At 41.3% G+C, this 24,522-nt stretch overlaps 1 protein-coding gene across 5 annotated transcripts in view; it reads left to right on the top strand.

Annotated features, from left to right (window-relative positions):
- tenm1 (teneurin transmembrane protein 1) overlaps positions 1-24,522 on the top strand; it is a 704,577-nt gene that overhangs the window by 512,901 nt on the left and 167,154 nt on the right. For 4 of the 5 annotated variants that reach the window (XM_080187422.1, XM_080187424.1, XM_080187426.1 and 1 more), the window contains 3 exons: positions 18,464-18,649; positions 18,758-18,784; positions 22,096-22,242. In XM_080187422.1, coding sequence (XP_080043548.1) covers positions 18,464-18,649; positions 18,758-18,784; positions 22,096-22,242 — 360 coding nt within the window. The remainder of the gene's footprint in view (positions 1-18,463; positions 18,650-18,757; positions 18,785-22,095; positions 22,243-24,522) is intronic. The other variant, XM_080187425.1, reaches the window with a different exon arrangement.

Here is a 24,522-nt window from a genome sequence, read left to right as displayed (position 1 = left end):
AAATGGCCCCCTTCTGCACTGTAGAGATCCTGTGAACTTGTGCATTGTCCTAGGAAAAAGCCTCTGACTATCCAACATGTCTATGCCTCTCATAATTTTGTAAACCTCTATCAGGTCTCCAATCAGCCTTTACCTTTCCAGTGAAAACAATGCTGGTTTATTCAACCTTTCCTCATAGTCTTTCCTGCTTTTCCTGGAATTCCAAAATAGAGTGGGGCACGAGCAAGTCCCTGCAACAAAGGAATAATGGTGTTCCTGGTCTTTGTGCCTCAGGTTCCTTCATCTGAGCCAAAAACTCATAATAGTCTTCACTTTGGCTCCTTGTCATTTTCATCTAAATGTGCAAGTTGTGGTTGATACCATCAGGAATCATTAAAAAAACAAAGATATTCACAAAATCCAGAAGTAGCCAAAGAAGAAAGAACTCAACAGCCCATCATCTTGCTATTGAATCAGTCAGAAAAAAAAATTAATGCATAATTTCAACCCAAAAATGTGGAGAGTAACTGAAACTGAAGCATTTCAGTCGTGTTTTATCAGCACTAATTTGTGGGATGAGTGGATAATGATGGTCAGCTGATTCTGGCAAAAAGTGGATTTGATGAGGTTCCCCAGCTCTTGCCACAGTCAAATCATCATTTTGAAATGAAATCATTAATGCCTAATCTTTCAGCTCTTCTTTTGCTGCTATCATAATAAATTTAAATTTGCACAGTATCTTTCAGAGGACATTGGAAGCATATTTTTAAAATGAGAAATCAAAATAATGGGCCATGCTATTATAGAACACCAAAGCTGAACACTAGTAAAAGAGATAAATTAATCGGCAAGCAATGATTAAGTGACCACCACCTTGGATTTTAATAGCTCGAAGGCTGTACAAGATGCTTTCACAGTTGATAAAGTTAGAATATAGAAACAAAGGGTGGAATTTTCCCACCACGGAAATCATGGTGGGCAGGACACGGACCATGCAAATGTCAGTTGACCTTGAGTGGGATTTTCTGGTCTTGGGGCAAGTGCAGCTGGAAAATTCACCCCTTAGGAGGATGGGTAAGCCAGTCAGCCCATCCAGCCTACTTCACCATTCAATATGATTGTGGCTGATCCTCATACGAAAGGTCATCCAGACTTAAAACATTGGCTCTACTCTCTCTCCACAGATGCTGTCAGACTTGCTGAGATTTTCCAGCATTTGGGGAATTTAGATTCCAACATCCACAGTGTTTTGCATTTATCTCCACTTCAATGTATCTTCCCCACTTTATCCCCATATCGTGTTACGTCACTGGCATTTAGAAATCTGTCAATCTCTACTTTAAACATATTCAATGACTGACCTTCCACAGACCTCTGGGGTAAAGAATTCCAAAGGTTCACAACCCCCTTAAGTAAAAAAAAATTATCCTCATCTCGGTTCAAACTAATTTTGAAATTGTGTAGCGACTTTCCCAAAAGTGCTGAATTGGTGAGTAAACTGGTCTGGATCACAACTGTTTTTTTCAGTGCAACTTCAGATCCAAATCTCCCCACTCTGTGCAATGCAGAAGTTACAATTGTGAATCTCATTAAAAGCTCAGGGGGGCGGGGCCTATTCACGCCAAAGAGCCTGAAATCGGCAGGATGAACAGGAACCCGCGCACGTGCACATCTCTGGGAGATCACTGAAAAGACCTTCCAGCATCCAGATCACTGCCATTCAACCCCTCCACAGACATTGCTGGCCCCCACAACCCCTCCAAAGACATCACTGGCCTCATTGCTCGGGGCCCTCAGTATTGCGCTCCCTCGAATACGGCAGCTTATTGAATGGCAGCCTATCAGCACCCTGAGGGATGCATGACACTTGATTGAAAGCAGCCTTTAAAATTTCTCACAAGTATTTCTTGCCAATAGGCCTGTGATTGGCCACACTCACTGCATCAGCACTCCCCTAATAAACCAGAGCTGTATATAAGCTGCAGGAATGGACACACAGCCAGTCACACCATAAAGATGTCTTTGAGGAAATCTACCCCAAGATTCACTGAGGCTGATCAGGAGAACATGCTAGATGCCATTGAGGAGAGGCATGAGTGATTCTTCCCTGGACAGGGCCCTTGCATTGTGGGAGGAGGTGGCAGATGTGGTAAATGCCAGGAGCCTGGCACCATGTTCTGACTGGCAGTGTTGCAAAAAACTGTACAACCTTCTTCAAGAAGCAAGGGTGAGTGAGCATCCCCCTTGGAACTCCACACATGCTTGGCATGGATCTCAAACCATGCTTCGACACCTGAAGGCAGAAGTTACCCTTCCACCAGGAACAGAATCTAACCCCTTCCCCTCATCACTCAACGAGCACTCTTCAGTGTGACAGCCGCTTTCTCCAAAACTGCCAGCACAATGCCCAAGGCACAGGCATGCATTGCACATCATGCACTTCAATATGTTAATACTTGCTATCGCCTTATGTTCCCACAGGAGAAAAGCACACGCTGGTGGTGGTGTGCCTGACCTGTGGGGGACTTTATCAAAAACCATCTGAAAATCCAAGTATAGTATACTCTTCATTAATTCTGTTAGTAACATCCTCAACAAACTTCAACAGATTTGTCAGACATTATTTCCCATTTATAAATCCATGTTGACTGTGCCTAATCAGATCACTATTATCCAAATGTCCATTTGTCACATACTTTATAATAGAGTCTAGCATTTTCCTTACGGCTGACGTATCTGTCGCCTGTTTGCTCTCTTCCCCACTTCTTAAACAATGGAGTGACATTTGCCACCTTCTAATATGCAGAAACCATTCCAGGATCTATATAATTTTGGAAGCTGATTACCAATGCATTCATTATCTCTATAGCTACCTCTTTTAATACTCTGGAATGTAAATTATCAGGTCCCTGGGATTCATCAACATTCTGTCTCACTAAAGAACAAATAAAATTACAGTACAGGAACAGGCCCTTTTGCCTTCCAAGCTGCACCAACCATGCTGCCCATTTGAACTAAAATCCCTTACCCTCCAGGGACCATATCCCTCTATTCCTGTCCTATTCATGTATTTGTCAAGATGCCTCTTAAAAATTAATTTCTCCAATACAACTTTCTTACTAATACTAAGTTCCTTCAATTTCTCAATCTCCGTCACCCATTGGATCTCTAATTCTGGGAGATATCCAGTATGCTCCTCAGTGAAGACAGGCACAAAGTAATCAGTTAGCTTCTCTGCCATTTCTCTCTTTACCTTTTAAAAATTCTCCTGACTGCCTGCATGGAATCACATTTGTCTTTGCCAAACATTCCTTTTTACATACCAATAGAAGTTTTACATATTTTGGTAGTTACGTTAATTTTCTATTCTTCTTTTCTTAGATCAAATTTTTAGCCTTATTTTGCTGCATTCTAAAATCCTTACAACCCTCGGGTTTCTGGTGACAGTTTCTGGTAACTTTATAGGTTTTTTCTTTTAATCATTTACCATCGTTAACTTCCTTTGTTCGTCACGGTTTGCTGATTTTTCTTTTTGAGTTGTTGTGCCTTAGAGGAATGTATAATTGCTATTCGCTATGTAATAATTGTTGAAAGATGGTCCATTGTCTATGTACCATCATATCTTTTTAAAGTATTTTTCCAATCCATCTCAGACAATTTGCCCCTTATATCTTCAACATTCCCTTTGTTCACATTTAACAATCTGGCTTCAGGTTAAACTATCTCACTTTCAAACATAGATCTGGAAACTTGTCCTCAAAGCATTAGCTCTCAATCGGTTTATCCAGTCGATGTGCAGATTGATATCTCCCATGATTACTGTATAACCAATGTTATGCGCTGCTCTAATTTCCTGATTAATAGCATGCTCTACGCTACTACTACTGTTTGGAGCTAGTGAACAACTCCTTCCAATATTCTTCTGATTTTGAGATTCTCCCTGATTAATGTATCTTCCCTTGTTATCAACACCTTTTTTTGTCTGTTGAATAACCTTGAATATTCAGCTTACAGTTTTGGTCACCCTGCAATATGTTTCCATAATGGGCAATTAGATCACATCCATTTCTCTCTATTTTTGTTTTTAAATCAACAACCTTGTTGTGGATGCTACATGCATTCAGAAAGGGTGCCTTTAATTCATTCTTTTTGACATTATTTCACATTCTCAGTTGAGCCAATGCTCATTTTCATTTTGTCTGTCTTCTAATTTAACTTGCTACTTTTCTACTTCCAATTAGCAGCATTACTTCCTGCCAATGCCAGCTCCCCCTCAGGTTCCCGTCCACTTGCCAGTCTAGTTTAAACCTTCCCCAACAGCACTGGTGAATCTCCCTGTGAGGATAATAATCCCAGTACGATTAGACCAAGAGACTGTTCAATGAGTCTTCCTCTCAGTATGATGAAGGTGCAGGAAGGAAGATAAACGCTTGTACTTATGTCAAATGGGCACCAAGAGAATCAAGAAAGGAATGAAACAGGAGAAATTGTGAAATAGAGAGAGGTTGGAGAGTGGCAAGGGATTGCACAATCGAAGATAAGAGTTTTCCCTAACCTGGAGAAGTGTGAAGTGTTTTGTTTTGAATAAAACTTCCTTAAATAGAGAAGCAATATTTATGTCTTGGGTGACTTTTTGGACTTTATTTATGGTTCCTGAATTTAATTTCAAAAAAAATTCCTAATTTTGTGTCTTTATTTGTTTTTGTTGTTTGGCCTGTCCCATGTATTTGTAGCATTTTCCGACTATGTTGTAGCTGTTTGTGCATAATTTATAAACTTTTTAAAACTTATTCTTCTACAGAATTATGATGTTGCTGGCTAGGTCAATATTTATTGTCCTTCCCTAATTACTCTTGAGAAAGTAACTGTGATCCCACCATCTTGAACCGTACGGTGCCATTCATGTGCTGTAGGTACACCACCAGTGTTGTTTAGAAAGGTATTCCAGGATTTTGACTTAGTGACAGTGGCAATATACTCCCAAGTCAGAATGGTGTGTTGCTTGAAGGGAAACTTGCAAGTTGTGATGTTTCTGTGTATCTGCTGCACTTGACATTCTAGGAGGTAGAAGTTGTGGATTTCAAATGTGCTTTCAAAAGAGGCTTGGTGAATTGTTACAGTGCATCTTGTAGATGATAAAACATTGCTGCCCTTGTGCATTGGTGGAAGAGGAAGTGAAGTTGAAGATGATGACTGGGATGCCAATAAAGTGGGCTGATTTATCCTGAATGGTGCCAACCGTTGTGTTGTTGGTGCTCTGCTCTGAGCAAGTGGAAAATGTTCAATCCCATTCCTGGCTTTGGCCTTGTACAATATAGACAGGCTTTGAGGAGTCACGAGGTGAATTACTCACCACAGAATTTCAAACTTCTGACCTGTTCTTGTTGACATAATAACTTCTGACATAATATTTACATGGCTGATCCACTTCAGTTTTTGTTCAATAGTAATCCCTAGGATATTGATAGAGTCATACAGGTTTACAGCATGGAAACAGGCCCTTCGGCCCAACTTGTCCATGCCACGCTTTTTTTAAAATCCCAATAGTGGGGGTTCCTAGTGTCCACAGCTCAGATTCAACCTGTGTATGTTTGGTGAAGACAAGAGTAGGTCAACTGTGAAACCCTTTGTGGCTGAATAGCCACTCAGGCCCACAGCCTGAATCCATACATGCAGAATAGTAAGATTGTCCGGGAGAATGCTCAGTCTCAATGGATTCATCAGTACTGAGGAGCCCAAGTCCTGAAGAGAAGAGGCAAAGAAACAATCTGAAGGTAAAATGAATCAAAATGTAAATAATATATAACAGTTGAGGATATTTGTAATTGCACAGGAAGTTCCAAGAGGATTGCGCATTGCTGACTCCAACTCTTAAATAATTGTAATGAATCAGACTCAGTGTAGCCATTACTAGTTTTTGACCATAAAATGGTATTGATCGCGTTTGTGTTTCCAAAAATACTTCTTTGATGAGTGTGATCAATACAGCACATTCATTATGAATTGAATTTGGACCAGGAGAGCAAAGCTCATTGGTGCAAGATCTCAGCAGAATTAATTCTCGTTCCATATCTATGTCCCCATCTCCATTACGTTACTCCTGATTTCCATGCTTTTTGAAATCAGATACCAAGTGTTAAGAAGAGAGATGAGAAGTGCTTTGCCATGAGTTCTGAGAAACATTCAGACTGTGATTTGAAATGTCAGCAACATCTGTATAAATTTTGATACTGACTGCAAATGTGGCCAATATTTAAAGGCTGATGGCGTTCTTATGCTCAGACCTGCACAGTCCTCACTCTGATCAGATCACAGTTTTAAATTCAATAGAATTTAGAGATTGAAGTGCCTGCAGCAATAACTTGTGAATTTGAATTTCAATACCGCATGTGATTCGATGCTAATTCCTAAACTTTCCCAAATAGAGATGATTGGAAAAAGGAGGGAGAGCTTGTATTTCTTTCCTTTCTCCCTCCTCTCCCAAAACATCGACTTTGCTGGACCATGATTACTGCCCTTGATGATTCCATCCAAGTGTCTTTCTTCATTTTATGATCCTGGATAGTGAATAGTGACAGTTAGTTTGTTGTTCACATCACCCTCTTAATCCTGTTTTCCACCAACATCCACACAAGAATATTCCCAAAAGACTTGCCGAAAACCAGCCATGTGTTGGAATCCTGTTCAGCTTTTTTCTCTCTCAAGCGTGAGATGGTTTATGACATATGTACGAAACATTTCTTCACCTAATCCTCAGGAGTAAATCTTTAAGATATCTTTATGACTGAGTGGAGTTTACGCATTCTCCCTCTGTCTGCTTGGGTTTCCTCTGGTGTTCCAGTTGCCTCCCATAGTCCAAAGTTGTAAGGGTTAAGTTGATTGGCCATGATAAATTGCCCCTTAATGTCAGGGGGATTAGCAGGATAAATACGCGGAGTTACGGGGGTTGGGGCCTAATGTGATTGTTAACAGTGCAGGCTCGATGGTCCAAATGGCCTGCACAGTAGAGATTCTGTGGTGAGGTACAGTACAGTACAAAGTAATCCTGCAACTTTTCATAATCATAATTTGTTAACTCCTACTGACAATCATTAACATCGATATATATTTTTACTGTGAATAAGGTAAAATAGAGCATTGTTTTTGTACTCTGAAAATTAAGGTTGATATCTGACATTGAGGGGGCCAGTTAGGTCAGTTGGTTAGAGGTGAGCCTGTGGCTCAGATTAATGCCAACAGCTTTGGTTTCATTCCCATTCTGACAGAGGTGGACTTCAGACCTGTCACCTCGGCCTGCTCCTGAGAGTGGGAGGTAATGGCAAAACTACCACTGATAAAAACTGACAAGAAAATGGCTCAGGATGAAGCATCAAGTGGACAATGATAGACAAGGATCTGTCTTAAGGGAAGACACACATGGGCTGGAGTTCTTGCCAAAAAATTCTACGTGTTGAATTAGCTTGAAAACGGAGTAATTCATGTTGGCTTTTTCAGTGGGGGTTCAGAGAAGAATCTTCCATTATTCTGTGCACTGTAGAGGACACGAGTGTGAATATCATTAAAAATAAGGGGGCAGGGCCTAATCCCACTGGAGAGACTGAGTGGGCCACTGCACATGTGCCAATCTCTCAGCCCGCCGAGATCGGCGCATGCGCAGTGGCTCCACATTGATGGCCTCCCAGTTGCTGACCAGCTCGATCGCTGGTCAGCCCTGTGACTCCCGCTTCGCCAGTTCTCCACTCCCTCTCCCCCACGGCCCGATCGCTCACTCCCCCAACCGTTCCCGGGACCAGCCTCACTCCCCTTCCAACCCACTGATCTCCAGCGCTCCCGCCCGACAGATTCCATCCCCGCACTGCCAACCATCCCCCTCCCCACCCTTGGTTTGACCCCAATCGCTGGCCTCCTTCCTTTCCCCACTGATCCCTATGCAGAGGTGCAGTGGGACCCCCATCCCCACAATCACCCCATTAGGCCCTGCCCACTTGGCACTGCCCGATGACCGATGGCATTGGCATTTCCCCTTTGGCAGTGCCCTGATTGCACCTCCCCTTCACTCCAGTAGGGTCGGGCCACTTGTTTCCCGTTAGTGGGGAGCTACTCTAAACCACTCCGACAGGAGGGAGAACTGAAATGATAGGAGGCCCAGAGACTTCAGTCCATGGCACACTAATCAGATTGAAATCACATTGAAATGACTGTTTAAATGGTCTTTGCACCTCTCTGCTGATTTCCGGCATGGAGCAGACGGCACTGGAAATCCAACGCTGGGAGAAGCTAGCAAGATGCGAACGCACGCACAAACCTCACGTATTGGCCAATGTGACAATTTCCTGGCTCACTGCACTAAAAAATTAGCGGAGTGAAATGGGAAAATTATTGCCGTGATGTTTGATTGATTGATCTTACACAAGGAGAGATTCTAATCACAGTTATTGTGGCAGCAAATTATTTGTTAAGGCTCATGTCACCTCCATATTTTTACTGTCTCAGACACTCCTTATGCTAAATTGCAGCAACAAATCTTGTCGTACACATAAAAATTTGTGGCATGTCAAATCATTTGTAGCAACCATTAAACCTTATTTAAAAGGAAGGTCACTGAGCTTCCCTAATGGTTTAGTTGGTAAAGTAAATGCCTGATGTAATATTAAACTATATAGCAGGTCCTAATTCATTCTCTGATCCCTGCTGAGTTAACTGTTATTAGTCTCAGTGCCCTTCAGTGGAGAGGAGAGGGAGGTACGTATAGGTGCACTGGAATTAGCCAGACATTCCTGCTCCTGATTGTTCTCCTCTGACTCCCTGCTGCAAGTGTGATGGTTGGGACAGAATTAAACATGGTTGTTATGGCCTTCATGGGAAATTGATCTCTTGACACTTAATATCTGGAATTGTAAATGAAAATTAGTGAGGATTTGGTGACTGATTAGTGCTGTTTGAACTTTATCCTGCATCGGTCAACACATTCAGATGAAGGCAAAAATTGAGATCAATGGACAGAAAAAGGGAGGCATCCTACCAGTGCCCTTAACTACAAGAGTTCAGTTTCCTAACTGACACACCAGCTGCAAATATTGTGAAACAACAGAGAGAAATTTAAGGTATGGGAGGAGGGGACGGGGACGAGAAGAACAACATATCACGGCCAATAGATTGATTGTACAGTGCTGAAGTACATTTGCCTGAGACACTGAAGCCCCATTTCTATGATGCTTACAGACTCTTGTGTGGTCAATTTAACATGTTAGCATTTTGACCTTGTGTGCAAGACTTTTTTAAGAGCCAAGTGTAATGTAAATGACAGGAAATCTCCAAAATGTAACCCCAAGGCCATAGTAGGGCAATCACTCTATAAAACAGCCTCTGCAAAACAAGCTGCTCATTTTATTTAAGCCATGTTGTTAAAGATTCAGTGCAGTTCTTGCTTTATTCCTTCGAGATTCACTATTTCTTTCTTATTTTGACTCCTACAGTCAAAAGATATTGGAGAAATACGTGGCACTTTTCTGGCACATATTTACATTTCTTACACGTGACTGTGCAACCAAGTTCTGTTACTGAACAGAATGGGCAGTGCAGCTATGGGTAACCTCTGGTATGTTCAGTAGGTCCCACAAAGGGATTCTGAATCTTGTATGGTTGACATTGTGGGCAAGATTCTCCAGCCTCCCAGCCGCATGTTCCCTGCTGGCGGGAGGTGGTGCATTGTTTGCTAGCAGTGGGATTCTCTGGTTCCGCCACTGTCAATGGGAATTCCCATTTAAGAGGTGGGAGGACGGGATGGGGGTAGGAAACTCGCAGGCAGGGGTGTGCTGTCAGCGGGACCAGTGAATCCTGCCAGCATAAATGGCGAGAGAAATTCAGCCTGTGTTTATTAACGAATTGTCTAGCCACTTGTAGCTTGCTCCCACATAGATCTAACCCCATGCTTGTCTCTACACAGGTCTGTGCCCAATCCACAACTGACTCTAGTCTCAGATTGTGTGTCTCTTTACACAGTGGACCATGCCATTTCCCAACCCCATTAATTCTTGCTATGCCAGATACCCTTTTACGATATAACACTCTGAACATAGAGATCTGTTCTTCTCCAGAACCGACAAACAATCAGGACGGACACGAAAGACAGATGTATTTGCTTTCTAGTCACTCTAATAGAACACATCCGTAGACTGCACTCATGGTTTTCATACATTGACCTGTACAGACTAAAATTCCCAAAGGACTCACTTTCAGAACTATGCACCTGCCTGCAGCCAGACTTGTAAACCAGTCCAGCACAGACATTATTTCGTCAATAGCTCTGATGATTACAGCCACATTGATTTTTGTTTGGCAGGCTCCATTCAGACAAGTGCAAGAGATCTCAATTACATCTCCCAATCTTCAATACGCACTTACTTCAGACAGGTCACTTAGATATTGTTTGGCAGTATCAATGATTTCATTAATTTTCCTCTGGAAAGCAGTTAAAATACAAAAAAGAGACTTCCACTTCTCCTGTGTAACAAGCGCAGAGCATAACTGACTGGATTAACAAGGCCATGTGTGCCTGAATCTCCCAGTCCACTTCCGAATAGAAAGGGCTAACACTGCAAATAGAAAGGGCTGTGACTCTAGGGTCAGAATAATGGACATCAGCTTAATATACTGACAAAACCTGTGATTCCTTTATCCTGCAACAATCAACAGCTTATGCATCATTTGAAGGGGCAGTAAGACTGTAGGGATACCAGTTAAGTTCTGTTCCTGTCAATTAGGTTTGGCATTGCCAAATGGGAAGCCCTGAGGAGAGGGATATCATGGCTAGAGCTGCTGCCAGAATCCACCAGATGGTGACACTTAAACTGGATTTCCATCAACATCTCTGGGTGCCACCACGCTAGCACTGCTGCCTCACAGCATCAGGGAACCCAGGTTCAATTCTGTCCTGGGGTCACTGTCTGTTTGGAGATTTGCATTTCTGAACAGCGTGGCCTCACGATCGGCCATGGGTCTCCGTGATCGCGGTGGAGAGGGTGGTGGCTGAGGCCGATTGCAACAGCAAAGGCCTGACAAATCTCTCACTCTCTGTCAGGCCTCTGCTGTTGTTCTTGCCGTGCAGACACAGATATCTGGCGAATTAAGCCCAGCCCACTGCCTGTAGAAACTGTAAATGGTCTAGCTGATTTTATTGATGCACTATGTGCACAAGATTGGGTGTAAAAATTCACCCAAAAGACAAATCTGTAATTCTCTCATTTTCACACTAGCTGGACACTTAGGGCAGAATTGTACCAGAATAATTCTATGTCCAGGAAACACTGTCATACATCAAGTTCCATGTATTGAAGTAATTTCTCCCAATAACAGAAGTCTGGGTCATACCAGGATAAATTCCAGTACCAATCAAGTAAACATTCACTTTCACATGTGAAATTTTCCCCAAGTTCATTTCATTGGAGAAGATTGATGGGCGTCTTTGACTTTTTCATGATGTTATATGTGGTCTCCCACTTATGAAAAGTTGATGAATTTAATGAGAATCTCCGCAAAAATTGAAGGTGACCCTGTAACTGCCAACTCCTCGTAGTCATACTGTGTTTGCCAGGGCCTGCATACTTTGGCACAAACCTATCAACATTTGAGTGGAGTGACTGAGGAGTTTGGATGTTGCCTCATCCTGAGGAAAATTGGCAATATGTGTGACGGCTCCAAACGCTGCCCTGATTCTTGGTGCACATTGAGCAAAGATACAGATTTGTGTAAGAGCAAGCCAATTCAAACAACATGCTTGTTGAAGCTTTGTGTCTCAGTGTGATTCCCTCACATGGTGAAATTATTCAAAGTCAGCTACTTTTATTGATAGCCTAACACTTGTATAGTACCAAGTCAGAGAATTAGTTAAGGTAGATTTGCCTGTGTTATGATGTTGCTCAAAGGGGACTCCATTGCTTTGGGCCATTATTCACAGTAGTTTTCATCTTGATGCTGCCTGATACTCTCAAGAGATGCCATGAAATATATTTGCAGACAATTCCTGTGGAAATCAAATCCCTAGGTTCCACAAATGAAAAAATATTCAGGTTGGTTCTGTCAGAACAACATTAATTTGTATTTATTCTGCAAAATTGCATGTTCTCCCCATGTCTGCTCTGGTTTCCTCCCACAGTTCAAAAGACATGCTGGTTAGGTGCACTGACCATGCTAAATTCTCTCTCAGTGCACCCAAATAGACACCAGAGTGTGGTGACTAGGGGATTTTCATAGTAACTTCATTGCAGTGTTAATGTAAGCCTCTTATGACACTAATAAATAAACATTACAGATGTAAGTAGACGTACATTGGCACCAAGCAAAAGATGGAAATATTAGCAGACATGACTGAAAGCTTTGTCAAAGAAATGGAAAGGTGTTGGGTATGTATTCAGGCTTGGGAATGGTCATAGCATGCTGCTTTCAGCAAAGATGAAACTGGCATGCCTTGGCAGAGATGCTTTATCTCAGTTGAAAAGATGGTATTTGTGATGGAAATGCTATGGGTCAGGAAGTTCAGCTCAGGGCGTAATAGGATTCCGAAGCTGTGAACATCCTGTTTCAACCTGATACTGTAATCAGGAAGGAATTTGTAAATGGCCAGTGTACAGAATTATGACTGGGAACAAAGGCTACAGTGGATGTTTTCTCAATATTAAAGATAAGATTAGCACTGATGAAGGCACAGCGCTTCGCAAGCTTGTGATTCCAAATAAACTTGTTGGACTTTAACCTGGTGTTGTGAGACTTCTTACTGTGCACACCCCAGTCCAACGCCGGCATCTCCATCAATATTTAATGCAAAGATGTATATTTTGGTAGGAAAAGTAAGTTTCTAAATGATGTAAAAGAGCAAGGGGAATCTAGGATTGCAGATACGGAGATCAGTAAACGTAGTGATGCATGTTAATAAGGCCAGAAAAAAGCAACATACTCAGTTTCATTTCAAGAGGAATGGAGTTCAAAATCAGAAGTTATGTAAACTTATATAGAACCCTTGCTTAGACCACACTTCCCATAGTATGATTTGCTCCCCTTTCCATCTTATAGAAATGATATAGAGGCCCTGGAGAAAACGCAAAAAGATTTGCCTGAATGTACCAGATTGTACCTTAGGCTTTAGAAGTTGTTACTATTTTTAATAATATATGCATCAGAACATCCAAAGTCCTCTACTCATCTAATGTCGTTAGAACAGGCTGGTGTTCTTTTCTCCAGAAAAGACCAGATTGAGGGATGACCGAAATTTAATATTACAAAAGGGTTCAATCAGGTGGACAGACTGATACATTTCCACTAGTGGGCAAGCCGAAAACTCTATTCATATGGATAATATAGTTACTACTCAATCCAATAGGGAATTCGGGTCAAACATTTTTCTTCAAAGAGTGGTTAAAATATGGAGCTCACTCACATAAAGAATAGCTGATGCGACTGGCACAGATGCTTCTAAGGGGAAAGTTAGATAAACACATGGCAGAAATGTATAGATGGGCATATGGATTTTATGAATAAGGGTGGGAGAAGGTTGAAGTGGAGCATGTATATTGGCTGAATGGCCCATTTCTATAATGTATATACTTTCCAACCATTCCTGCCAGCAGAGGATCATCCAGTCCCACTGGTGGTGTTCCCCTCCCCACCCCTCCCATATCCTCCCTTCCCAGCACAGGCTCCTGGCCACAGAGAGTGCTCCCTCTGAGGGAGCATGTTGGATACAGAGGGAAGATAGGGTGGACACACGGAGGGAAATCTGTGGGAGGACCCCATTGGCATTGGGAGAGCCAGAAAGAAAGCATTTCTCCCCTCACTTTTACTGGCCAGAGGCCTGTCAAATCACACCTACAGGGCTGCAGGTCGGGCCCAGGCATCTCCCACCATCCATCAAATCTGAGCAGTGGTGGGATGAGGCCCTTAAGTGGCCATTAGTTGCTCACTTAACAGCCTCAATAGGGCCATGGGCAGACAGCTCATCCAACATCTCCCTAGGAAGAATGTGCGAGCAGCTGATGGCACAGCACCCGATTTTATGGGTCCAACTGTCTACTTTCCCATCCACAGCTGGCCTGTAAAATTCAGCCCATTAGCTCTGTTTCTCCATCCACAGCTGCCTCTTCACCTGCTGTGCATTTTCACCCTTTCCTATTTTTATTTTATTTCAGAGGAAGTCATCCTCTTGTTTTGTAGCATGGACACCCCCACTGTGGGTTTAAAACATCCCAAAATATTATCGATTAACTTTTAAATCCTTTCTATTTTCTGTCAGCTTCTGTCTTTAGATTTCAAAATTTGCCTTTGGTGAGCATGTGGACGGGAAAATATCTTGAAGGAGTTGCTGACTTTACTGCTGTGAGGGAGATGAATGAATAAATGCACACTTGAACTAACAGAATTGCTGCAATACCCTCTGTTAATGGCTGTGCCTATTTATAATTCAGCTCCCTCACATGACGAGGTTCATTAAATCCGAAAACCAATTCAGCAAACAGTACTATTAGCATGATTTAAACAAAAATTGAGGTCAACAGGATTTGGATAGGAAAAAGGAAATAATGAAGTGAGATTAATCTTGTTTCCACTGCTATTCTTTCCACCCATTTGGTACAGATATAGGCTGGCATATACTTCCACAGATAATGGCAGCCCTCAAGTTTGTCATTCCTGTGACCATTCGTCATGCCTGTGTCTAGCAGTTTAATATTGCTCAAAGGATGAGGGGAACACTCCTGTCAATGCACAGATTGTATGCTGGAAAATGTTGTCAGCTTGATCCAAAAACCAAAGGTAATTCAATGGATCAGCTTCCAGAAGTTATTCACAGGTTGGCATGGTGGCACAATGGTTAGCACTGCTACCTCACAGCAGCAGAGACCCAGGTTTGGTTCCCAGCTTGGGTCATTGTCTATGCAGAGTCTGCACATTCTCCCTGTGCCTGTGTGGGTTTCCTCTGGGCGCTCCGGTTTCCTCTCACAATCCAAAAGAGGAAAGGCAAATTGTGCGGAGGGTGTGGAGAGTCTGCAGAAGGATCTAGATAGGCTGGGCGAATGGGCCAGGAAATGGCAAATGGAATTTAATGTTGGCAAGTGTGAGGTGGTCCACTTTGGTAGGAAGAATGGTAGGAAGGACTATTACTTACGTGGCGAAAAACTGCAGCAGGCGACGGTGCAGAGGGACCTCGGGGTCCTTGTGCATGAGTCGCAAAAACCCAGCCTGCAAGTGCAGCAGGTGGTCAGGAAGGCGAATGGGATGCTGGCCTTCATAGCGAGGGGGATTGAATATAAAAGTAGGGAGGTCTTGCTGCAGCTGTATAGGGCATTGGTGAGGCCACAGCTGGAGTACTGTGTGCAGTTTTGGGCGCCGCACCTGCGCAAGGATATTTTGGCCCTGGAGGGAGTGCAGAGGAGGTTTACTAGGCTGATACCGGAGTTGAGGGGGTTGAGCTATGAGGAGAGGCTGAATAAACTAGGCTTGTACTCGTTAGAGTTTAGAAGAATGAGGGGAGATCTCATTGAGACGTATAAGATGATGAATGGGATGGATAGGATAGAGGTGGAAAGACTCTTCCCGCTCAAAAAAGACAGTAGGACTAGGGGGCACAGCCTCAAGATAAAGGGGGGGCGGTTCAGAACGGAGTTGAGGAGGAACTTCTTCACTCAAAGGGTGGTGAATATCTGGAATTCTCTGCCCGTTGAAGTGGTGGAGGCTGCCTCGCTAAATATTTTTAAGAAGCGGGTTGATGGGTTTTTGATAAGAGAGGGGATTAAGGGTTATGGGGAGAGGGCGGGAAAGTGGAACTGAGCCACGACAGATCAGCCATGATCTTATTGAATGGCGGGGCAGGCTCGAAGGGCCAGATGGCCTACTCCTGCTCCTATTTCTTATGTTCTTATGTTCTTATGTTCTTATGTACATGCTGGTTAGGTGCATTGGCCCTGCTAAATTCTCCCTCAGTGTACCCAAACAGGCGCCGGAGTACGGTGACTAGGGGACTTTCACAGTAAATTTATTTCAATGTTAATGTAAGCCTGCTTGTGACACTAATAAAATAAACTTAAACTTAAAAACTAAACTTTAAGGCTATTCAACTGTAGGGCATCAAGTTTGAACTCATACCTATGCTCACTCTACATTCTCACACAAGCACTTCACCTCACATCATTAAATTGTGCTCGGAAGGAAAAGCCTTGGTTGATTTTTATTTCCTCTCTAGGCAAGGTCAAGAAGATTGCTCCCAGTACTCCTGATGCAAAATTCGACACACAAGGGAATAAATTCTTCACTATCTGATTTTTTTATGGCCTAGTACTAAAGCAGCATCTTTCTCCATTAGGCCATGGCAGGTGCTAAAGCACTGCCTTTAAAGAGATTAGAATGTACTCTATTTTAGCATCTAATGGAATGATCAGTCATTATGATGGAACTGAGCATTTAAGGCTACTTAGACATGACCATACATGGAAAGAGCCCAAGCTTGTAATAAACTAAAAAGAACAAACCAACAAACAAATTAGCAATGACATTTTAATGCATTTTTCACTTTACATTTAATAGATACACTGTTGAATAGGCTGTGGCTCATTATATGTCCACACTTTAAAAATGAAGGTCAATTCTACAACCCTGTGAACTGGGAAAGATGGTGTATAATCGACAGAGGAAATACTGAATTTCAAGAGCAGACCTTGTGCGAATTTCTTTCCAACCTGTAATTCCAGGCTCTTCTGTTTTAAGTGACTCGAAATGCTTGTGTCCAATTCCTGAATATTATCTGGAACTGTGTGTGCTTATTTGAAAAAGGAGTGAGGGAATCTCCATGGATAACACAGGTTCGTCCAAATTTGCAGTGTTTTCCAGCCTACAATCTGTGCATTGACAAGAAATGGAAGATAAAAGGTTGTATCCCCTCATCCTTTTAGCATTCAAGACTAAATAAAGCAGCAGGTTTCTTCAGTTGCTTGAAATAAGCAAAGTACAGTCTGCACTCAACAAGTCCATGCTACAAACCCCAAACATAAACATCCACTGTTAGATGTGATCCCATAATTCAACAGTACTTGCTGAGCAATCTTGAGTGTGATGAGAGATAACACTAATAATGAATCTAAGATAATTCAAGCTTGTATAGCGACTCATTTTTGCTTGACCTATATTCAAAAGCAGGGACCTGTTTGCTTTTGGTTACTGTAATCAGGGTACATTATTGATCACTAAATAAAGGAAAGCAAGCAGGAGGAAAAGTATATATGAATGTTGATTAAATGAGTAAAAGATATGTACAGTCATAATCATGAGGAATTTCCAAATAAACCAGCAATAGACAGGCAATGAAATCAGACTATAATATGTAAGAATCTCAACAAGGCAGGAAGCATTAAGGAGTGGCACTATGGGACGCTGGTTAGCACTGCTGCCTCACAGCGCTAGGGATCCATGTTCAATTCCTGGCTTGGGTCACTGTTTGTGAGAAGTCTGCATGTTCTCCCCGTGCCTGAGTGAGTTTTCTCCAGGTGCTCTGGTTTCCTCCAACTATCCAAAAGACAAGCTGGTTAGGTGCATTGCCCATGATAAATTCTCCCACAGTGTACTGAACAGGCACCAGAATGTGGCAACTAGGGGATTTTCACAGTAACTTCAATGCAGTGTTAATATAAGCCTACTTGTGACACTAATAAATAAACCATTTATCACCAGACTGAGTAATGTAAAATGAGCCAATACAGATAAGAGAAATAAGTATAGAAAGTAGGATCACAATATAATAAGATTTCAGACAATAATCAAAAAATATATATGGATATAAAAAGACCATAGTAATAGATTAGAAAAAGAAACTATGAAGATGAAGGTAAATGAGAGAAAACATTAGGTAGGCCAAAGAGCAACAAAGGGAAATAAGCAAAAGATAAATAAAATCTAAGACATATGTGTCCCGCAATCGAGCTGACCAGCAATTGGAAGTCACCAATCTCAGCACTGACAGATTGGCCTATACATAGTGGTGTCCTCAGCACCAAGCTGCCAGCCTCTCCAGCAGGAATAGGCCCTGTCCACTGATTTTCAACGTGATTCACGCTACTCTGCAGTGTACAAAGTGTGGGAAATTCATTTTGAAACTCCTGCTGAATAAACCAACGGGATTTACTCCAGTTTTTACACAAATTCAACACTTAGAATTTTTTTCGGAAAATTCCCTCATCTCTTCAGATGAGACTGACAGTACAGCCATCTGTTTTCAGATTATGCAGCAGTGTTACTATCTATTATAGTTGAAAAACTAATCATTTCTAAAGCAAATTTGGATCTAAACCAAGCACGTTAGTCAAATGTTCAGTTGTCTCCAATTGTAAATTAGTGAAATCCTGTTCAGCTCACTTTTAAAATTTGCTATGTGGTTCAAATTTGTTAAGTATATTGGGTCAAATGATGAAAATGTTAACACAGCAAATGATTCTCTTGTCTCTTTCAGAAGTTTGTGAGGTAGACTGTGGCAAGCATGGCGTATGTTTAGATGGGTTATGCCACTGTGAGAAGGGTTGGGGCAGCGTAACTTGTGACCAGCATGAATGCCACCCACGGTGTACCGAACATGGCAAGTGTAAGGATGGCAAATGTCAGTGCAGTCCTGGCTGGGAGGGAGAGCACTGTACAGTTGGTAAGAAAACTCCAGAAGTTTTGTCACCTCCAAAATCAAACTGCTTTCTCAGTGTTATTTTCATCTGTATGGTTCTTGCCTGAATGATTTTTCCTTTTTTCTTTGAAGCACAACATTTGGACAACGTCGTAAAAGGTAAGAATTAGTCCATAATATATCCCCATTCATCTGCAGTGATATATGTGTTTACTCAATCAAAAAAAACTCCATCCAACAAGATGGCATAGCATTTTAGAAACAGATAGCAAAATGGGTAATAAATATCCTGGATTGTGAGGGTATTCAGGCTTCAATAGAAATAAAATTCTGGAGAGGTGTAAGGCTGTCAATTTACCCTTTGACACTGTAGCATAAAGTGAGTTACATCCAAAGATATGCTGAACACTCCCAAAATTGTGCTCTGCATCCTGTCAGCACAAATTGCCATTTCAGAGCACATAAGAAATAGGAACTGAAGTAGGCCATTTGGTCTTCGAGTCTGCTCCATCATTTAACAAGATAATGGCTGATCTTCTACCTTAACTCTACTTTCCTGTGCTAACCTCTTATCCCTTTATTTCCTGGTACTCAAAAATCTATTGATTGCCGCCTCGAAAACGTTTAATGACTTGCATGCCACAGGCCTCTGTGGTATAGAATTCCAGTCGCAGCCTTTTAAGTGAAGAGATTTCTCTTCATCTCTCTCCCAAATAGCCAACTCCTTATTCTTAGGCTGTGACCACATGTTCCAGATTTCCCAGCCAGGGAAATAATTTTCTCAGCAGTTAGCCTGTCAAGCCCCTTAATGTTTCAATTAGATCACCTCTCAGTCTTCTAAATTCTAGGCGGTATAGGTCTAGACTACAGAATCTGTCCACACTGGACAATTTCCTCACCCCAGGAACCAATCTAGAGAACCTGTGGTAGACTTCCTCTGGGTCCAGTATGTCCTTCCTTAGGTAAGGAGAACAAAACCTCACTCCAAATGTGGCCTCAGCAACGCCCAGTACAATTGTAAGTTAACACACAGGATGGAATTTTACTAGCACGGCTACTTGGGGTCCGTATGATCCTGCCCAAGGCCAATGGAGAATGCTGATCTCCGAGCCTCACCTGATCGCAGAATCCGGACAGGTGTGACAATAAAATTCCAGCCTTCTAATTGCAAGCTGTCCTTGATATTAACTTCCCGTGATTCATGTACTAGGGCACCAAGTCCCTCTGAATGTAAACATTTCTCAGTTTACCATCATTCAGAAATATTTTAAACTTCACACTACACTGCAGAGTATTCCATTTGCCATGTTCTTACCCAATCCTTTCACCTGTCTGCAGCCATCTACAACTTCTTTGCATCTTCCTCACTGCTTACTTTTCCATCAAACTTTGTATCTTCAGCAAACATTACATTCAGTCCCCTCATCTAAGTCACTAATATTGATTGTGGGGGCGAGCTTACCATTGGGACCCGCTAGCCAATGGGCAGGGAGAGCTGGTAAGATCGCACGAGAACAAAGAAATCAGGTTTTTGCCCAATTTCTCGCCTCTTGCAATCTTACCGGCACTGGATATCCGGCAACGTCAGCCTCACAACCATTTCCGGCGTGAGCCTGAGTAAATTATTTAAACTGCGCTTAAATCTCATTTTACACAAAATTAGCAAGCCTGGAACATTATCGTCAGAACTCTCTTGCCTATTTGGCCTTGCTAGGAGAGGTTCTATCCGGCGAGAATCACAGGCCTTGCCAATGGAAGTGGAGGCCAAGTTTAAATTCCTGAAATTACCTCGGCCTTCCTGCAATCAAAGTGGCTAGAGGCTGTCAACAAACCTTACATTTGAATTCCATCAGTCCTGTGTCTCTGCCTGCTTGCTTTAAACTCATTGGTTCAGTTCAAAAGCCTGTTTTACTATGTAGGAATCCTGACTGCTGCTCTGGATTCACATGCTACAAATCTGTTGCTGCAATTTAAAATCCACAGAAAGACGCATGCTTTTTAAAGAAACGATGCTATATGATTTCTTCTTTTGGTTTCAGCATTTCTTTTCAATATTTATAATTGTCAAGCACCACATTTATAACCTTATATATACAACTTCATAACACCGGTTTATATAAAACTGAATCTGATACTTCTTCTATATAACCCAAAGTAAGTCTTGATATTTCACTTTCTCTGCCGTCCCAGTAGTGAGATCATAATGAAGACAAAAACTGATATCTTCCTTCATAGAACTGTTTGTGTCTGCAGAGTGGACTCGCCTCAACTTAATTTGAGTCCCACATCAAAGAAAACCACAGATGATCAATGTTAGATTAACATAAGGTTAATTATACTCATTACAGAATACATGTTCCAGTCAAGTGAGCAAGCCTCCAAAAAGAATCATCATTGTTTGGGAGTCTGTTGAAAATAACAAGACAATAACATCAAAATTAATCATTTGATTAAACAAAAATGTATTAGCATTATAATTCATTTCTCTTGATCTGAGTTTACTATCACAGCATGTTAAGAGGATGATATTCTATAGTGTAAAAGAGGACATTTGCTTGGGAAGTGAGAGGAAATAGACAGAAAGCGCAAGATTTCTTGAAAATACAAAGGAAATACAAATTTATTATATCTCTAAACTACCAACCCAGGGTGCCATTTATAAAAATCCAATAACGGTGTTCTCCGTCAAATCTAAAGCAAGGTTCAATGGCTCAGGGAGGCAAATTTATTTCAAAGAATAATTGGCAATAACACATAAATTTCAGATCACTTGAGACAAAAACAATGATGACCTGTGTAATGAAAATAGTTTGCAATAAAATTAGTAGATAACATCAGTGGATACATTGACACATGAATTTAAACAGGTTAAATGCACATGAGATCAATCTATCTATTTGGCTGTTTTCCTCCTTCCATACAATTGTCCAGGGTCCCAAATGCTTGGATGAGGCAACAACTAACATGTGGTTCCTTCATCATAGTGTATTGTGTCTGTTGTTTCTGCATTGTCACCTGTACTGGGGAGATCAAACATGGATTTGCTAGCCACTCTGCAAACTCTTCTACAAATACGACATTGCTTCAATCTTGAGTTCCATGCTCCAACTCCAACTTAACCACTTTCTCTCCTTCTGTAACGTTCCAGTAATGCTCAAAGAAAGGTTATTTCTGAATTGTTTACTTGCTTGTTCCTTCTCGACACTGGCTTGGTGAGTGTTTCCACCACCTTCTGTTTGTCGGTTTAAAATAAGGCACATGCTTTTTGCTTGGTCCATATGCTATTTTGTTTCCACACATAATGAAAGGGTTCTGTGAAATTTGTCTACCACAAGTATCTCACTGTTAAATCAAAGGCTCTTGCCTTTGACTTAAATGTATTCAATTTTTCACATATGCATATCATAAACATATAATGCAGATAGAATGTTCATTAATTTATCAACTGTTTTTCAAAAACTTTCTCATAGAGGGATGTCCTGGTTTGTGCAATGGAAATGGAAGATGTACATTGGATCAAAACGGATGGCATTGTGTTTGCCAAGCGGGCTGGAGTGGGATGGGATGCAATGTCATCATGGAAATGGTGTGTGACGATAACAGAGATAATGATGGAGGTATATATTTTACAATTAGAATTTCAAATTGAAGGGAAGATGTCTTTGTTCTACTCTTTTTTTAAAATAATTAAACATTAATTTTTGCTATAGTTTGATTTCACAAGCACCAAATTTTCCTTAATGTTTGTGTGACCAGACAGCAAGCAAAGGGATTGTTGTTCAAATGTGAACCTGGGCAGTGCTTTGGAAAAACTATTCAACCAGAAAGGAGGATCTCAGCTATATCCAGTCTTGTCCCCATCTGATTTGTACCCATGTGCGATTACCAGGAGAGATCACTGTTTGGAAACTGGAAATGGCAATCTTGGTGAATCTTTCCCTACCTAACCCACAGCCTTGGAGACCAATTGTATTACCTCAGTGCCACATGGTCAAGATCAGCTAACTCAACCCAGATAGAGCTGTATATGACTTTACGAATGCAACTTTTAAGTAGTTGGCTCTCAACCATTTGCATTGTCCTATGCTACACATCTTGACCATTCACCGAGGGCTTCTCAATAAAATAAAATTCCATGTTAGGCTGAAAATATTCTTTACCAAACAGAGAAAAATAAAACCAAAGCACTGCATTAAGATGAGCCTCTCCCTCATTGATTTTTTTAAAAATGTGAAAAATTATTTTTGAGCTGTTGCTTTATGAATCCTTCAATCTTCATGCATTCTATGCTAAATTCAGCTACAATATAAAAACAAATGCACAACTAATTCCTTTCATTTAATGCAATCATGCTCCAAAAGAGAAAACAAAAACTTAAAATAAAAAAAACTGGGTTAGAAACAAGTTTCATTTGACTTATCCCTGGGCTAAAGAGCTTCTCTAATGGGAAAAGGTTGAACTGATTCCCATTGGACTTTCGAAGAATAGTTTAGTTTACTTTTTAGTGTCACAGGTAGGCTTGCATTAACACTACAAGAAGTTACTGTAAAAATCCCTTAGTCCCTTAGCTCTGCATGTGACCTAAGCTGGGAATCAAACTCAGGTTCCTAGCACTGTGAGGCAAACCCAGGTTCCTAGCACTGTGAGGCAGCAATGCTAACTAGTTTGCCACCGTGCCACCCATACCCTCATCAATATTCCATCTTCCCCTTGTTTCCTGAAAGTTTTTAATTCTAACTAGTTTATGATATACCATTTTTTCAATGCTATCAGATACTATAAATTATTTACCACACAAGGATATATTCCATTATTGGTTGCATATAATTGCAATTCAGAAACAGAAATAATCACTAAGAAATGTGGTTGTAAAATCTTCACTACGGCAGTTTATAAAATGTGTCTGCCTGCAACAAATGTATCCACTGACCGTTTATCTCATTCCACAAGGACATAGCTACTAGAATTTCTTCAAAACCCTTGGCAATGTTCCTAAAAATGAGGAGCATAGTTGAAGTAGGCCAAGCTTGTGCCAAGTGACTATTAAATGGAATTCATACCTTCCTTTAGATTGCCATTTCTTAGCTTATTCAATTTGTTCAAGTACAACTCTGTCCATCCTTCAAAATGACATATTGAAGGAATGCCTAGAGCTCTCTTGCCTATCGTTCCTAGCTATCAATCTATATTCTTAGCCTTTTTTTGTCATGTACCATTTTCAATACGTGAATGCACTTGCAGATACGCAATTGAATTCCCAAACTTCAGAGCAGCAATTGGGTTTCAGTAGTGGGCAATTCATTGTGGTTTTCTATGCAATGGATTCCAATTCATAATAGGCTACAAAATGCCTTGTGGCTTTTGAGAACATGAATATGTTGCTCTATTACATTTGTAGAATATTACAAATATCATTGCATTAATTGACATATAGGCTGTTCATTTATTTCCAAGCAAAAAAACAGTCGTGCAAACCATAAACAAATTAATATCTACTTTCCCCGAGGGCAGTGGATGGCCTATATTCAAGGGCCTGAAAAATGTCCCAACAGCTTGCTTTTTCATTCCCATTCAAGATTTTTTTTTTGCTTTTGGCAATGGACCCGAATATGATCAAGTAAATTTCCAACAGCCGCAAATAATATATTTATGTTCATTCTTAAAATCCCAAATGTTAATGAGAGTCTGTAAGAGTGAAACTTCACAGTTAGAAACACTATGCGGCATGGTGGCACAGTGGTTAGCACTGCTGCTTCACAGCTCCAGGGACCTGGATTCAATTACCAGCTTGGGTCACTGTCTGTGTGGAGTTTGCACATTCTCCTTGTGTCCGTTTGGGTTCCCTCCGGGTGCTCCGGTTTCCTCCCACAGTCCAAAGATGTGCAGGTTAGGTTGAT

Source organism: Carcharhinus amblyrhynchos, chromosome 4, assembly GCF_965287045.1.
Source record: "Carcharhinus amblyrhynchos chromosome 4, sCarAmb.v2.hapA, whole genome shotgun sequence".
NCBI lineage: Eukaryota > Metazoa > Chordata > Chondrichthyes > Carcharhiniformes > Carcharhinidae > Carcharhinus > Carcharhinus amblyrhynchos.
The sequence above is the reverse complement of the archived record's forward strand: the minus strand, read 5'-3'. Positions and strand labels throughout refer to the sequence as shown.